The sequence below is a fragment of the Cygnus atratus genome, chromosome 1, assembly GCF_013377495.2.
Source record: "Cygnus atratus isolate AKBS03 ecotype Queensland, Australia chromosome 1, CAtr_DNAZoo_HiC_assembly, whole genome shotgun sequence".
Lineage (NCBI taxonomy): Eukaryota > Metazoa > Chordata > Aves > Anseriformes > Anatidae > Cygnus > Cygnus atratus.
In genome coordinates, this window is record NC_066362.1 from 41573026 (window position 1) to 41590221 (window position 17196).

The window sequence follows — 17196 nt, forward strand, 5'->3', positions numbered from 1 at the left end:
GGGTATGTAATATTAGCAGTAGGGTGCAGGACAGATCAAGCTGTGAGTTGTCAGCACAGAGAGGATGGCTGGCTGCACAAAAGTATATCACCTAATTCAAGGACAGAGGTGACTGCAGACCCTTTGCCGAGGAACAGGTGAATTGTCAAAGGAAACAGTGGAAGAGTAATAGAGAAAACAAGGGAAATATTTTATGCATATAAAAAGAGGTGTTAAATGTAGAATTTCAGTAATGGGTCATCAGTGACTTTGATGAAAGCTTTTTCATGGTCTTGTCTCATATCCAGCTGGAGTGGATAACCGCGATAGACCTCAGTAAATGGAAAGACAGTGCAGCAATAATAAACTGTTTTCAGGACTTCATGGTCACTAGAGATTAACATGAAATTATGTTGTTGGAAGGCCAAATGTATTTTATTTAAGATATTAGTTCTTAGGAAAGTTTTAGTGAAAAAAGTCTGGTAATGGGTAGAACCACTGAGTACAAAAGCAGAATGGGAGCTTAGCTGAAAGTTTAAAAGCAGAGGCTGAAAACCTGGGCTAGACTGCAAGCAACAGGATTTCAGGGATGACCACAACTTTGTAAATAATTACCCAGTTACAAAATTAGATTTAAAGTCTTTTTAACTAATCCAAGTATTCTTGTATTGCCAGTTTGGCATACAGACACCTTGACAGACAGAGAGCTATTTAAACAAAATAGTATATTTGTCAAACAATGGCAGAGTACAAATATTAAACAAGTTTCTTTTGAAACAAAAATGAAAAGAAGTAATGAAATAAATCATATTTAAAGTTCTCTGTTACTGTGTCTGTCCTTAGAGTGTCATAAGAAGCAGAAGGGGCAATTTGGTCTTAGTTTAGTCTTCACTCCACATTTTCAGAGAGGCCAGGAACAACTTTTTAAGGTGAAGTCCTTCAATCTTCACTCAGTGCTCTTGAGGCGGACTCTACAGATGATTAATGGAAGTATGTCACCACATTTTGCAGTATCCCTTCACACAAACTACAGTTGCCAGCATGCACTGGTCTGTGTTGTGCTGAAGAGGGAAACCAGCTGAGCAAATCCTTGGAGCTCATCCCAGGGAATGTGAACGATTTTGCTAAGCATATTCTTTTACTAAAAGCAGTTTGCTGAGCTTTGGACAGGTACATAAACAACTCAATTTTTGTTTTCTATAAAGACTGTATTTATCAGATGATTTGTTGTCAAAACAACAAAAGAGATGTTTGGTTTGCTGGTAATAATGCTGAATCTCACTGGCTCACTCTCCTACCTAGCATGCATGAATGTGCTTTTTCTGTATAAACAATCTTTTCAAGTGCAAGAAAAAATGTCGATAGCTTTTCCATACCAATAACTCATAATAACTGCTCTTTGTGGCAAATTGTTTCTCATTTTAAAAAGATGCTTAGTTATTGAGCTACATGGGAGAAGTTTTATGCTTTCATCAATATTTCATGTTATTTTCCTTTTTTTTTTTGAAGTACATGGGTCCTCATTATCACTTGTCTCCAGCACATCCTCTCTCTACTCTACGGTGAGTATTGACATTTTAGAAAGAAGTTCTGCCTGGCTCTGTTCTTGTTCATTTTTTCATAAAACTTTTAATAGTTTGAGGTTTAGAAGGATTAAAATTCCACTGCAATAAAGCAGGAACATTTATTTTCAACTTTGGTATTATTGTTATTCTATTTTAAAATGTTATTTCCATCTTTTTAAGTGATTGACTTAAAATTGCTTAAAATTGCCTAGTGTATATTTTGAAAGATAGAAAGAAGGTAATAATCTAGGACTTTCACTTCAAGGGGTCCTTATGCTATTGTAGTTAATAATGTTGAGTGCTTTTGCTCATTTTTAGCTATTTTTCTAATTGCACAATTTACAACGTGTTTTTGTCTTGTTGCTGTTTGAGGTGCATTTCTTTAAAAACACAAGATTGCTTCAGGATAAGGGAGATAAAATTTTCAGTTAAAAGTTTATTGATCTTTGTTGAAAATGACAGCATTATTTCTAAAGAGAAGAATGTCTTTAAAATTATTAACCTTAGTTAATTAGGTTATTAGACTAAGTAATTGTCAACTGTATTCTCCTTTCTCAAGCAGAAGCTATTTTTTCCTTTTTTTTATTGTTTAATTCTTTTTTTTTTAAATATCCTCTGTGCAATTTTTTGCTTCTGTTGTTCTGCTAACAAGAAATAATCCAGATGGGATGAGTTAAACACATTTGGCCATTCTCTTGCTAATGCACTATGGCTGCTTTACAACCTATTTGCTAACCACAATTGCATGCTGTAGTTACCCTTTTGTCATGAGAGAGCAACCTTCTTACTTATTTTGTACCATGCATTCATAAACAGTTTTCTCCTCTCCATATTTTCAGGTGTTGAATAGTGTCAGTTGCCATCTCTGCCCAGGCCAAAATCAGTTCTTGCCTGGGAATACCCAACCCATGCAAGCTGATGCCACTGTACCACTTATACTCCTGATAGCTCTATCTCTATGCTAAACTTGTGCTAGCCTGGAAATAGGGTACTCTAACGTCTACCACAATGGTCCCTCTCCTAATTCTGTTTAATCATGAAAATGTCTATACAAGGGCATGTCTAAAACATTAGTACACATGCATTAGTTTTGCCTAGGCCTTAGCAGCAAGTTGCAAACAACTCCAGTCCAGACGAGGCCTGAATTATTTTAAGGGTAGAATGTACATACAGAGTGGCTGCACATGAGGTACAACTAGCATACAAAGCAAAGCTTCTCACTTATGTTTTGGTAGTGGAAAAATATGTACTACTATTTCCCTATCTATGAGACACTATGCACAGTTCCCATGGGGGAATTCCAAAATTATAATTCAAATTTTGTTGTTAAATTTAAGAAGAGTGTTATCAAATATTGGTGGTGGTAAAAATGATGATCAGGGCTGGGGCACCTCTCCTGTAAGACAGGTTGGGGCCGGGGGGGGCGGGGGTTGGGGGCTGATTCATCCTGGAGAAGAGGAGGCTCCAGGGAGACCTTATAGTGGCCTTCCAGTACCTAGAGGGGACCTACAAGGAAAGCTGGGGAGGGACCTTTAGGCAGGGAGTGCCAGGGAGTTAGGGGTGCCTATGGAAATGTAGCTACAGATGCAAAAGGATCGCAGTGCATGACATTGGTTAGCTCAGCCACACCTTTCGGAGCCCAGGCTTTATGCTTTGTGGAAGAGCCCTGCAAACCTGAGATATGACCCTGACCTTATACCAAAATCTAACTCCAGCTCTAGCCAGAGTCCAGCAATCCGTGTCATCCTTTGCTTAAGTGTGTCCATGCTTGTGTAAGCCCTGTCACACTCAAAATCCTGTTACAGGGAGAGGGCAGGGAAAGCCGAGATTTTTTTGTTAGCATAAATTAAGTTTGGGCAGAAGGAGAAGGAGGAGAAGGAGTTATGCAGATTTATTTTTTTAACAAAAAAAAAAAAGGAAGTATAAAAAAAATTAGGAATATAGCTATATATGGGAAACGCCTCAATAAGAACAATACAGTTAAAATTGTTATGCATGCAGTGTCTAGGATCTATCCCTTTGCTCTGGTGTCCTGCTCACGCTTCCACTGCTCCTCTGGGTCAACGGCTTCAGTCTGGGAAGAGTGGGGATGGCAAGGTGTCAGCATCCCAAGTTCTTTGCTGGGAGGAATACGGTTGCTTGTGGTTTCTTCCACAATGTGTGATAGGACAAGGGGGAATGACTGTAAACTAAAAGAGGGTAGGTTTAGATTAGACATAAGGAAGAAATTCTTTACTTAGAGGGTGGCGAGGCTCTGGAACATGTTGCCCAGAGTTGTGGATGCCCCATCCCTGGAGGTGTTCAAGGCCAGGCTGGATGGGGCTTTGAGCGACCTGGTCTAGTAGAAGGTGTCCCTGCCCATGGCAGGGGGGGGTAGAACTAGATGATCCTCATGATAGTAGAGAATGGTACTTTTCCTGTAAAATAAACTTTATACTGTTTATCCAACTTCATGCTGTAAGCCAGCGGACTAGCTTCTGAAACTTCTGGCTGTAAATTCAGTGTAGCTAAGCCTCCCACCTAAAATTATGGATTATGCAGACAGGATAATAAAAGTTATAGAAAAATCTTTAAAGAGCAAGGAAAGAATTAATATGATAAAATGACTAAGGTTGATTCTCTAGGGATGATTTTTGATCAGAATTTCTCCTGCTTGATCCCTCTGATCCTGTGAAAAAATGTTTAAACTTTTCAGCAATTAATCAGGAGATGAGGCACAAGTGGAGCAGAAAGATGAAAAGTAGGCAATCAGTATCAAATCATCGGAAAGTATAAGAGAAATGCTTCATTTTTCAGTGATGCTGTGCAGTGTCCCATTGCCTCCAGTAAGGGATAGCTTCACAGCATTACGGCACACATAGCCATACATGTGTCCACTTTCAGCTATTACTGTATTCAAGGAGGAATACAAGAGCTGGGTGTTTTACTTTCCTTACACAGGCCATCACTCAGCAGGAACTCCAAAGTAGCTGCCTTTCCATAAATGTCTCAATCAAAAACATTTATCAGATGTCTCAAGCATTGCCTTAAGCCTTGATGCTAGTGTTTTTCTGCAGTCTAATCACTGGAGGGTTTCAGACAAAGTACAAAATAAAGATCAAGATCTTTACATATTTTTATCAGAGGATGGCTGAAAAGCTTAAAATTACTCTCAGAAGATTGATTCTTTGAGAATTAGGATATGAGATTCAGAAAAGACACTTCATGATTTGCTGCTATTGCAATGAATAAGTCCGATGAGACAGATCTTCGGCATTCACTAGTATTTTCTGAGTGTACTGGCTTTCTTTTTGGGTTTGCATTTGGGTTTTCCAAACGTACTTGAATAGACTAGGAATCTAGCTAGTAGAGATATACATGTACAGAGACATACATTTAATTTCACAGAAAAGTATGCTATGTAACTGGACATAGTAGACTCCAGGATTGAAATACTGATCCTATTTTGGCAGCCATCTAGCTGTCCAAGAAGTTGAAGAAGCTGTGTGGTAGTGTAAATTATGATAGGTTGTCTCCAATTTTAATCTCCTCCTGCTCAGTAGGTGAGACACTGCAATTTGCATATCTTTGGTTAATTGCTCTATTTCTCGCACTGGCTTTTCAGCATTAGCTATGCTTAGAATCCCCAGAATTCATTAGCTGTGCTAAGCCAAGCTCAAAGGAGATGTGTAAGGACATGTCATCTGTATGCTAATAAGAATAAGACTTCAAAAAGAGAAAAATATATTGCAAGGATTGGATGCTTAGATGTGATAGAGAAGTAAAGGGAGGAAAAGAACATGATTTCCTTTTAGAGCAAACTTCTGAAATTGTGAGCCAATGACTGAAGTGCTGGATTACAATTGTGTCAGCATGAACTCTTAACTGAAAACTTCTCATTTGTATTTGGTTTTCAGATTTTATTTTTTAAGTTGAAAATACACCCAGAAACCTCTTCTTTCTCTTTCATTTACTTCTTCCACTGTCCACAAATGATGTCTTGTGACAGCTCTCTCTTTGACCTCTGGGGAGAGAGACAACACTTCCCTGTATGCTGAGGAAGCCATCTGCTAAAAACATGCAGCATTTCCTTCACCAGTGGGGCCACAGTGGTCTGAGGATGAAGGACGAGGTCTCCATGTGGCAGTTTCAGTAAGAGAAGACCAAGTCTTATTTGTTTTATTTTATTTTATTTTATTTTATTTTATTTTATTTTAATTTTATTTTATTTTATTTTATTATTTTACTTTTTGCTTTTCTTGGCACAGTAGAATTCATAAGGATGCATAGTCTTTCTTGATCCTTTGATGACTTTTCATATGCTACATGTTTGAAGAAACAGTAATGAGAATAGATTTTCAAAATTTTCTGTAGGCAGATCCCATTTCTGTGAACATAAATTAGAAAGCTAATGTCAGTATGTGTGTCACATCAGTGCTGGCAAATAATCACTATTCTAAATTGTTCCCATGTAGTGATTGTAGGTGTTAGAGTAGCTTCAGCTAAGTGTTGCACGGGGAAATATCACAGCATCTCAGTCTTTTCAGGAACTATTAACAGAAACATTTATCCAAAGAGGCATTTTCTGAAAGTCTTCTCCCCCTGCATCAGGTTAAGAAAGAAAATATTTCTGTAATCAGTTATTAAAATTCTAACAACACGGACATTGTGCTTAACACAGGCTCAAAAACAAACCCCGAAATAGTTATTTTCATTTGTAATAACACAGATACTGCCTACCATGGGAATTTTCTGAGGAACTCTTTTTTTTTTTTTTTTTTTTTGGTCTTTCTAGCATTATTTACATCTAATTCTTTTACATATGTTTTTCTTTCATTGATTACTAATCTTCCAGACAATGTCAGACTGTTTCTCTGAACTTGAGCCACCTCAGATCATGGGGTGCATTGATTTTCAGTACACTCACTGATTCTTATTGTACGTTACCAAATGGTTTCCTCTCATGCCACATCTTTCCTTTCCACTAGAATTCCACTAAAGCAAGGTTTTTTTCTGTCTGTCGAATGCCTCCTAAGTTAGACTACTCCCCTGCTAACAAATTAAATGACTTTTATCTTAGCAGACTTTGAAAAGTATGCTTTGTAATGATTTTGTTTCTTCACTTGTTGAAAAAGTCTGCTGAGTAAATAAGAAGCTTAGCATCATTATACGACACGTTACATAACAAAGAGGAAAATATCTACAGTTATAAAATATTATTAACAAATTTAAGCTAAAACTTTAACTAGCCCTGAGAGATCTTAATATTTTGGTCAGTACTCTGGAATACGTTACTTGAAAGTTCAAGTAGCCTTCTCCCCCCACCTTCCTCTGTATATGTTTTACTGGTATGCTGCCAACTTCTCTTAGCAGGGATTAGTCAGTTAGAATTATTGTTCGGTATACAGTTAAGCAAATATAGTTGCAGGAGCCATAATAACCATTACGGTATAAAAGTTCACTTGTACAGACTCAGGTACATGAGTGACAGCATAGCAAATATTCTTTCCTATCTTAGAAATGTAGTTTTGTAGTTCTGTTACTGTTCCTGCTTTATCCACTGTTTCGTCCTGTCAGTATGCTGGCAAACTCTTCAGGTTTTCAGCTGGAGCCTCTCCAAGTAAGTTGAAAGGAATTCCATTATTGTTTTTACTGCATACCTTCCTTAAATGTAACAGATCTGTGAAGCTATTCATTTCACTTCATAGTTGCTGGCATTTATTTTCTATTACCTCAGTTATGTTGCCCATTATTTCTAAGTCATATCTTCTTTGTTTTCTTGCAGGCAGAAGAAAAGGCACATTCAGAGGTAAGAACTTTTCTTCATTTTTATAGTTGTGTATTTGTGTGATCTTACTTAGAAGTTTACTGTGTATCTGATATGGCTAAAATTCTGAGGTACTGGTGAAAGGACATCCCATGTAGCAGCTGCACTAGAAGATGTTTTCTTAGCGTTGTGCTGAAGGATACTTTCTGGCTGAGGTTCTGGAAAGGTGAAAAGAATCAATGAGGATTGGGCTGCTGAGTGGAGGAGCTGTAATATGTCCGATCTCAGACTTAAATCAACTCTGTACTGGATCTAAGGGACTAAGCAGTTCAAGGTAATGTGCTGCCTTTCAGGAGAAAAATACTTAGAAGGTTCACTTTGAACTTCTATCACTTACATTTTGCTTTATATTAAATTTCTGAAACTGACCACTTCCATGTATTTCAGAGAAACACAGATTGATTTCAGATATAAATCAAATATGACGTGGAAAACAGCTCACAGCGTATAAGAATGGGTGACAAGAGTGGATCAGCAGCTGGATACAATTACAGCCTTTCTCAAAATGAAGTACTGGTTGTATTAAAAGGGCACCAAGGATTAGAAGCAATAAAATGCAGCACCAAGTGGTGCACTTCCACTTTACAGAGGTGTATTCTTTCAGACTTCTGCACTGTTCTGCTCTTATTTTTACTATTCTGATCACACAAAAAGTCAACCAAAAGTTACCTAAGAAGGCTGAGCAAACATATTCTTCCTTACTTACAGCAGTATATTTCAATATATTTTTTCCTGAACTTTTCTAAGCTGCTTTCTCTGAAAGTTAAAACAAATGAGCTAAAAAGGTGTGTCATAGTTCAGTAGTGTAAATAACAATTCCTTGATTCATTTCCCTTCATAAAGAAACAACACATGAAACATTTCTTTTTTATATTCTCCTACATGGGGAGTTTTTTTGGTATCTAGATGTGCCCTGTGAATGCTCTTGCAGGAGACGCTCAACAGCACTTCTGAGAACTGACTTTGTATACTTGGAGGGTTGTGATGAAAGTGTAGCCTAAGGAGGCAGCTCAAATAATTGCTATTGAAAACCAAAAGAAATCTTGGAAAAAGAAAAGGGGCAGACCAGGATAGAGAACAGCTCAAATATGTCTCATTTACTTTGAGACAGTGCAAATGACATAGGCATATTTGTATCACAGATGTACAAGAACTTGTTCACTTTTAGAGTGTATGCAGTATTCCCTGTTGATTTTCACAGGAATCATGAAGTTAAAATACTGAAATAGTCCTTATTAGTGGAAGTATTAGTATGAGAATGCCATGTGCTCCCTTTGTTAGGCTGGCTTTAGACATTTTACTTCACTAGTCGGCAGTAATTCCTTTTATGTCTGAGTATGAAAGGGGTTCAAAATGAAACTCTATACTGTACTTAAGATCAGTGCAATGCCTGGAGTCCCAGTAAGATCTCAAGTAGGGTTAAATTCACTTAAAATGATGTGCTAGTTTCATGCTTCATTTCTACACTGGCTGAAATGCAAACAAATGTTTTTCTTAAGGATTCTGTTTTTCATAAAAGGATACAGGAACTTTGAATTTAGTTTATTTTTAAGTCATCATGCACATCTAAATCTATCTATATTTTTTTTAAGTTGGCCAGAGAGTTTTTGGAAAAACAAAACAAAACAAAAACAAAACAAAAACAAACAAACAAACAAAGAAAAACCAGACACATAAGTTTTAAAGAAGGTACATGTTTGAATCAAATGTAATTTGGAAACTATTGTGTTAGAGAAATATTACTGTACCCCATATAGCTTTAGAGATCCGTGAAGTAAAAGTCTGTCTGAGGTTGCCATTGAAGCCATCTTCATGCCAGGCAGTGGAGGAGTAGCTTTTGCACTTCATCTGCATCTAATGCAGACATTTAACATATGTCATTGCATCACATGTCTACAGTCAGACAAGGTGAACTTCTTGCAAATTCCTTCATATTTCACAATTTCAGGCCTCAGCCAATGCTGCTGTTACTGGTTGCACTAAGAATATGTTTGGAACCCACAGGATTTGGTAAAAAAAAAAAAAGTGACATTTGCATGTGTAAACAATTGTACATGTAAAGTAGTGATGTATGTGCCACATACATGATGTGTATGATGTAATATGCCACATGTGCTCCTTTAACTGGGATACTAGCTGGTATACTGGTTAAGAAAACAGCTGGAGCAGAATTAGGTCATTCCTTTTATTAATTTGTATTTTTTTAAGTTTTGTGATTAAAACGTGAAAGAAACTAAGGTGTTGTTTCACATGTTTAGTGATCACATATTAGCAATACAAAAAATACAACAAAAGGAAATTCCTGAAATACTGACAGCAGCATTTTTTTATCTAGCAAATTCAGAAACTACGGAGAGAGCTGGTTGCATCACAAGAAAAAGTTGCTACACTTACATCTCAACTTTCAGCAAATGTAAGTATTTTTGCTTTTGATGAAAAATATTATCAGATGGGTTAATTGCTCTTATTCAATTCTTATACCAAGATGTGAGCTGGCAGACTTGTATTTATTTATCTTGGTGTTTTTGAAATTAATTATTTAATTCAATATATACACAATGGAAATAGAAAATAATGTTCTGAAAAGATCAATGATTGTAATTTTTTTTTCTGTTGTTATTACCTGTCCCCTAAGGAGGAATTTTAAGTGTGATAATTGGTGTCTGGCAATTTTCACTTTATTCCTTACAAGTAAAAAAGTGGCAGACTCATGCTTAGTGACAGAAGCACCAACCCTTTTTATTTGGGTCATTTAAAATCCTTTTGAAAGGTATAGAGATGCACTCACTGTGGATCAGAGAGAAATTTAACACTGCGATGTAACAGTAATAGTGAAGTACTCTGTTCCATTACATGTCATCCAAACTATCAAGACCCTAAAGCTTATTACAGATCTTGAGTCACAGTAAAAATTCTGTCAGTTTTGTGGGTATTAAACTGCTACAGCCAGTATGCTACTGCATTTTTTAAGTTGAAAAGCAACTTTTTCCTGACGTATGAGATGTTACAAGCATCAAAAATCTAGCTGTATCAGTTTCCGTAAAGGTGATGCAGTTTTGTACAAGTTTTCTGTACTGTATTCAACAAAAACAAACAAACAAACAAAAAAGTAAAGAATTCAGGAAATTCTAACAAATGCTTTATTCAATTTTATTGAAAAAGAGACTAAATACTAAAAAAAATCTGTGTGAATTTTCTTTTCTTCAGTGTCTTAAAGATTAATTGATTTGATTTCCACTACGATGAAATTTCTGCTCTCAGATATGAACATGCAAGGTTTCATTTTGATATTGATGAATGTAGAAAATTATATATAACTTAATAAGACACACTCTGGATAGCAGCAAATTTGTCTGTGCCTGTAGAGTAGGAATGGAGAACTAGAGAAGAAGGCATTGGACAATGAATATAGCCATGTTATTGCAGGAAACTACACGTTATAATAGTATTCAGGAGTTTTTCAAGCTCTAGCAACAAAACAGACTGGAAGAACCTCAATGATGATTTAGAAATGTAATTACCAATCTAAAATAAAATAGAGCAATACTTCTTACCTGCTTTGTAAAGCACGTTACAACTTATGGGTTAGACCTTGTTAAAATATTAAAGAAGTGCCATTAGTATTTTTTGGTTTATGGTGCTACATGAATCTGGGACATGTAGCTTTTATAAACTCCACTTGGACAATTACAACAAGATAAACTGCAGTTTGTGTCACATCTAGTGTGTCCACAGACTTGAACATTGGTTAACCTTTGAACTGTAAATTACTAGACTTCCTTAAATTCTCAGTTCAATACTTTATCTTTACTTTTCAAAGTTGTCAGTGATTTGTATAAACATAAACTTTGTCAAAACAAAGCGAGAAGCATAAGAATGAGTGCATGGGTGCATGGCCACACAAATGCATTGATCCTACCTGTAAGAGCAAGGAATAATTTTGTCACTTTGTCACTTTGGATGTGACAATAGTTCTGTAGTTCTGTCCTATTCAGTTTCAGTCCTTCCTCAGAATCAAGTTAAAAAAAAAAAAAAAAAAAAGCAAGGAGACACAACCAACAAAAGAACCAACAAAAGGGCATGAATTGAAAATTTTGATAGAATTCATTATAGTTACATTTCACAAAGATTAACCCTGAAAAATACAGATAGATGTAAAAAGAAAAACAATATACAATTGTATATAGAATTCACATGCTACAATAACTGTGCTGATATATAACTCATGAAAACTGGGCTATTTCACCAAGAGCTCCCTGGTGTTCCTTCCAACTGTCATACACTAGTAATATGAGTTATTGACCATATCAGAAAATAATGCCAGATAGAGAATGTGATCTGCAATCCTGCTTGGTTGCTATGGCTTCAGATGAAGTTACCAGCCAGTTACTGATCAACTGTTGTACAGCGATTTTTAAATGTGATTCAGGATATAACTACAGTTATCATTCCCAAGGAAAGCAGAGATGCAGTTGCAAGAAAGCATCATTATGCATTTCAAGAAAGCAGGTCCCTGATGTCTTGGGCAACCTGTACAGCGTCTTTCTTCATAATGTAGATGTACTGAGTATTTAGCTCTATAAATACTGCCATTATTTTCAAGCAATTATTTCAGTCTGTGTAGCACTGTGTTCATGCCATGGGAAAATAATTTCTAGTTGTCTGAAAGCTGCTTGTTCCCTTTGGACTGCCACACATGAAAGTGAAGAAGAGCTATCTTAGCCCTTTCTGCTATGGTCAGGTGGCTGCAAAGGACATTTGTATGTCTGGAGCACTATGGATTTCCAGTCTTTTCTGAGTTCTGAGGATAAATCAGTGAAGCAGACAATACTGGAATCCTGCAGTGTTCATAAATTTTAAAAATAATAATAATAATAATAATAATAATAATAATAATAAAAAAAAACAGATTTGGAGCTGGGTTATTCATTTGGGAATTTATAGCCAGCATGTATATCCTGGGTGTGGGGTTCTTTCTCGTGTATTTTAGAAGTAAAACATCGATCACATCGATCATCTTTGCCAGGCTAGGCAATTCTTCACTTGCCCATCCTGAGATCAACAAACTAAAGCCAATGCTGAACAATCAGAAGAGCCTAGCCAACATGTCTTGTGTAGTCGCTAGCAAACCTCTTGCTCTCCACAGGGTATTTTTCTTTCCACCAAGAACACAGGGCTGCAGCAGCTCTGCCTTGCGGTGGGGAGCATGGTGAAGAGGACTGTGGGGGTCCTGTGCTCAGGTGCCTCTACTAGGGCTGGTCTGGGAGCCCCTCTGCTGGTGGTAACTCAGGGCTCTTGGTACCACGCCTCATTCCACTGTGTGGGCTGAAAGCAGATTGCACTTCTCTCCTTGGTATAGTTCTGAACAGAAAGCACCAGCAGATTCTTTGTTGCCATTGTGTTGAAGTTGAAAGATGATGTTTAGATGTCAGATGTTTAGGATTTGTCCTTCTCCAGCAATGCTGTAGCTTTTAATACAGCAACAAGTGCAACAGGGTAAGAGGATGTTCCCCTGTGCAGCTGAGCCACTAAGGCCATTGTTCAGTTCATTTTGCCCACTTGTGTCCAGTCTCCCTGGTAGTAGTTAGAAGTGATTGCATATGTCTCTGGTCAGTATTCCTTTGTGTGGAGTAAACACTGTGGTTTCTAATAGCAATACCATTTCAGAGAAACTTAGTCAAGCTAGAAACATAGATACATTTTGGATTTTGTTGCGGTTGTTTTTCCAAACTAATTCTGCTGCACATGTAAGAAATAAGATGGGTTCAATCTGTTGTATTGGGTGGGGATGTGGTCCAATGTACTGCCTCTGGACTTCCCAACATGTAAGAGGATTACAGCCCGTAGCTTTTCTACCAATCTAAATGAAAAGGTAACATTTTCAACAGGACACTTAGAAAAACTGTATGCATGTGCATCTGTTTTTACCTACCCAGAAGTACCACATTTGTAAACCTGAATGTACTTGTGTGCATATATATACATGCATGCATGCCATGTGTTGTATAAAAATTAACTTAGTCCTGTTCTTTTGAATGTGTCATCCACCTTCTAATTCATTTCCATGGAGACAGTCCTTAAATTCTGAACCTATAAGCAACTCTAAAGCTGATCCTGTTAGCACGTGGGGTTTTTAAACAGTAGCGGAGAAATCTCTCCTTCTTCCAAATCCTCAACATGTGGAATGCCCTCAAAATTAAACTCCTCAGGAGCATGACCCTTCGAGGCTTCAATTTGTCCATGCATGAACAAGGGATTTAAGAACCTTCACAATGAAAACATTCTTTAAAGAAAAGTAGATATTGCTAGTTATCGTATGTAAACATTTTGGGGATGTACTCATGAGATACATCCTTTACAAAAGCAAAAATTTAAAAGCTTTACACAATAAGCCTAGTTCTGAGTTCTTTCCCTGCTATTTCTGGTACAGAAGATGTAAAGCATTATAAAGAACACTTTCATGTAAGTCCAAAGGATCGAAGGAGACTCTTTAAACATTTGTTAGTACTAATTCTGTCAGTCCTTTGAGCACTTTATGTAAGTAAATCCTATGAAGTGTCAATAAAACATCACGAGTAAAATCCAGCTTGAAAACAGTGTATATACAACCTTTTAATTGTGATATGCCCTATGAAATTCAGTCTAATTACAAAATTGATATTTCAAAGCAAGTGATTATATACTTTTCATAAAAATTATGAAAGTAACTAACAAATATCTGATATAATATGACAAACATGAAAAACCCAGGTGGGCTTTTAATTTTCATGAGCTCATTCTGTCTTAGCAATTTTGTCTATAAAATAGATCTGGTTTACTAGCATATGATTTATCTCCTAATCTAACAGGCATACTTCATGAACGCCTGGCTTTTGAAAGAGAAATAGTCCTAATTAAAAAAAAAAAAAAAAAAAAAGCTTGATATTTTTTCTCAGAGAAGAAATCAAAAACATGTTTTACTCTCTCAACTCTCTCGATGGATAATACTGTTGCAATCTTCATTTTGAGATGTTTGCATTTCAGTAGGCTAAAACCTGAATGAACAGTAATTCTTCTGAAAAAAAATTTACTTGCTTTCTGTCTTTTATGTAGCTACATCCATCTCTGGCAGAGAGCAAGGTATCTTCTGCAGTGTCTTTGCTGAACAAAAAGTTACCGAACAAAAAAAAAAGTTACTGAACAAAAAGTTACTCAATCATTTCTGATGCCTTTGATATAAATGCAATCATCTCAGCCTTAGTCCCAACCCTCCACCCCCCCAGATTTGTGTACTTTCACTGTCTGAAAATAGGCAACATTTTTTTCCCCGCTGTGGTCTGTAGAAGGAAACTATTAATAATATTAATAATATTAATCGCAAGAAGTTGTGTTACCTCAGAGTTCATCTTCAGCTTGAATTTGTTATTACCGTTTCCCTTTTTAGAACTAAGCAAAAGTATTGTATGCAATTGAAAAAAAAAAAAAAAAGCATCTATTTCATCACACTATTTGTGTTTTTCTTTCCTTGCTTTGCCACAAAAGACATTTTGTAGTACAAGTGTCATTAAAAGACCATCAGAATGAAATCTGACCTGTTTGGTCAAGCCTTTCCTCGATGTATTATTTTATATCAAAACCTGACAAATGGAATTTATAGCATTTCTTAAGCATTTGGAAACCTCTGCTGAGACTTTTCTTACTTGGATACATTAATTATTCAGGCATTGTTGGCTGGACTCAAGCACTCTGCTTGATTTCAGAAGTTTATTTCATTTGATTAACCCCAAAGTGTTTTGCCTGCATATGATTAAATCCATGCAGGTCCCAGCTGTTGTTTGGATGTGTAATTTACTTTTTTTTTTTTTTTTTTTTTGAGATTCTGGCTTTTTCCCTGGTGCCTGTTTTGATGTTGCTGAAGGGCAAATCTCAATACTAATTAAGAAAGGGCTGTTTTCAGTGCTGAAAATGTCCAACCAGCAGACTTCCTACATGACTGACAAGGGCTCAAATTCCAGTGAGCAGCCTAAACCCAGCCTGTTTGGAGGGCCTTTGATCAGTGCTTTGTACTGTATGAAGCTGAAGGGTGCATGCTTGTGAATTGTAGTAGACCCAGGATGCCACTGGAAAGCAGAGAGAGTTCTCTGGCTAATGCTCTTGTTTGGCCAGCCCTGAACCACTATCCTGCAGCCAAACAAGAAGATAATAGCAGCCGGCGAACAGAAAAGGTCAGCAGATGTACAGTCACTTCTTGCAGTCAGCCAGACCCCTCCTGGCCTCTGACACCTTCTTTCCTTCAGCCGTGTCAGGTGGGAGGACATTTATTTATTTACCTTTGTTTTATAGACCTGGATGCAGCAAGTGAAATGGCAAAGTGCATCAGTAAAGAGTCTTCAGATATGTCAGTAGAATGTTCAAGACAGGCTGTAAATCTAAGAATTGAGGTATTACAGATTTGGGAAATGTTCTAAATCAAGTCTGTCATCTTCACACTGAAGACATTCCTTGAGATTTATTTATTCGACTGTTTCCAATGGGAATCTCATAAATTAATAGAAGTCAAAATTAATCCACATATGATGGACCTGGAGATTAAGAGCTGTATATCATCTATTTGTCTGAGACTTATACAGTATTAAAGACGGATACATTTTGCTGCAGACATACTTCCAGTAGTGCCTAGTTACATAACTAACCCTAGTATATCTCCTAGTACAAATGCTACATTCAATTATGAAGACGTAAGTTTATCTTTAGCAATGGGTGTTATTAAAAGGACATTTAGTCTGAATGCTATATTATATGGTATTCAAATTATGTATTCCATGAATGCAACTGCCATATCTAACACAGAGAGACTTCTGAGGTGTGAGAGATTGACAGTAATTTAGGAAAAAAAAAAAAAGAAAAAAGAAAACCTTCTAAATATTTTTTGCTAGAATGAAAGAATGGATGTTTTTGATAAAGTTAACAATGCTCTGATTCAGAGGATTACTAATTCAATCAAAAAAAATACCAATTTAATAAAAGTAAAATAAGTAACTAATTTGAATATTTAATTTCTCATTTCCATTTTTAAAGTCAAAGTTACTTCTTTCTATATGTTTCAATTGTTTTCATTTCTGAGTTACTTTGCATTTCACTGTTTATATGCAGTCATATCTTAAATGGGCATATATACATATATACGTTTTACAATATCCACACTCATATATAAATATACAGTGTGTGTTTTTTGTTTATGTTTGGTAGGGTTTTTGCTGTTTTTTTGTTTGTTTGTTTTTTCAAATGAACATTTATTATTTTGTTACATAGTATGTCTTTTGGCACAAATATGCATAAAAATTCAACAAATGGGGGTTCTCTGCTGAATAAATACATATTTGCTGGTATGGGGAAAAGTAGCACAGCTTATTGCTCTGAATGCAAAATTAATACCTTGTATTTCATATAACCATATTATTTTGTAATAAACATTTAAAGTAATGAACAAAGTGCTTGAACATTTTTTCTTGAGTAGTTTTCAGTCAGTGTGCCTTTGAATTATGCTTCTTTATTACTAGCAAATGAAGACCCAATAGTCTTTATATCAAATGACTTAGGAAAGATCCATTATCATCTTGATCCAACTACATTTAGGATGCAAAACTCAGGGTGTGCTACTCCAAGATAATATAGTCAAGGTTATATATTCACTGGCTGAATTTTACTAAGAATTCATAATTCTAACATGGCTATCTTTCTCTAAAGACTATCAGACAACAACTTGATAGTTTCAGTGACCTTTGCTGACATTCTCAATGATAGTTTTTATTTCTTAATTTTTCTTGTAAGTTCCTTGTGGTTTATCCATGTACAGCATAAGCTAAA

The 17196-nt window shown here is 36.2% G+C and overlaps 1 protein-coding gene across 38 annotated transcripts in view; it reads left to right on the forward strand.

Annotated features, from left to right (window-relative positions):
* NAV3 (neuron navigator 3) overlaps positions 1–17196 on the forward strand; it is a 494795-nt gene that overhangs the window by 447223 nt on the left and 30376 nt on the right. For all 38 annotated transcript variants that reach the window (XM_050715385.1, XM_035544026.2, XM_035544019.2 and 35 more), the window contains 3 exons: positions 1489–1541; positions 7309–7332; positions 9686–9763. In XM_050715385.1, the coding sequence (XP_050571342.1) occupies positions 1489–1541; positions 7309–7332; positions 9686–9763 (155 nt within the window). The remainder of the gene's footprint in view (positions 1–1488; positions 1542–7308; positions 7333–9685; positions 9764–17196) is intronic.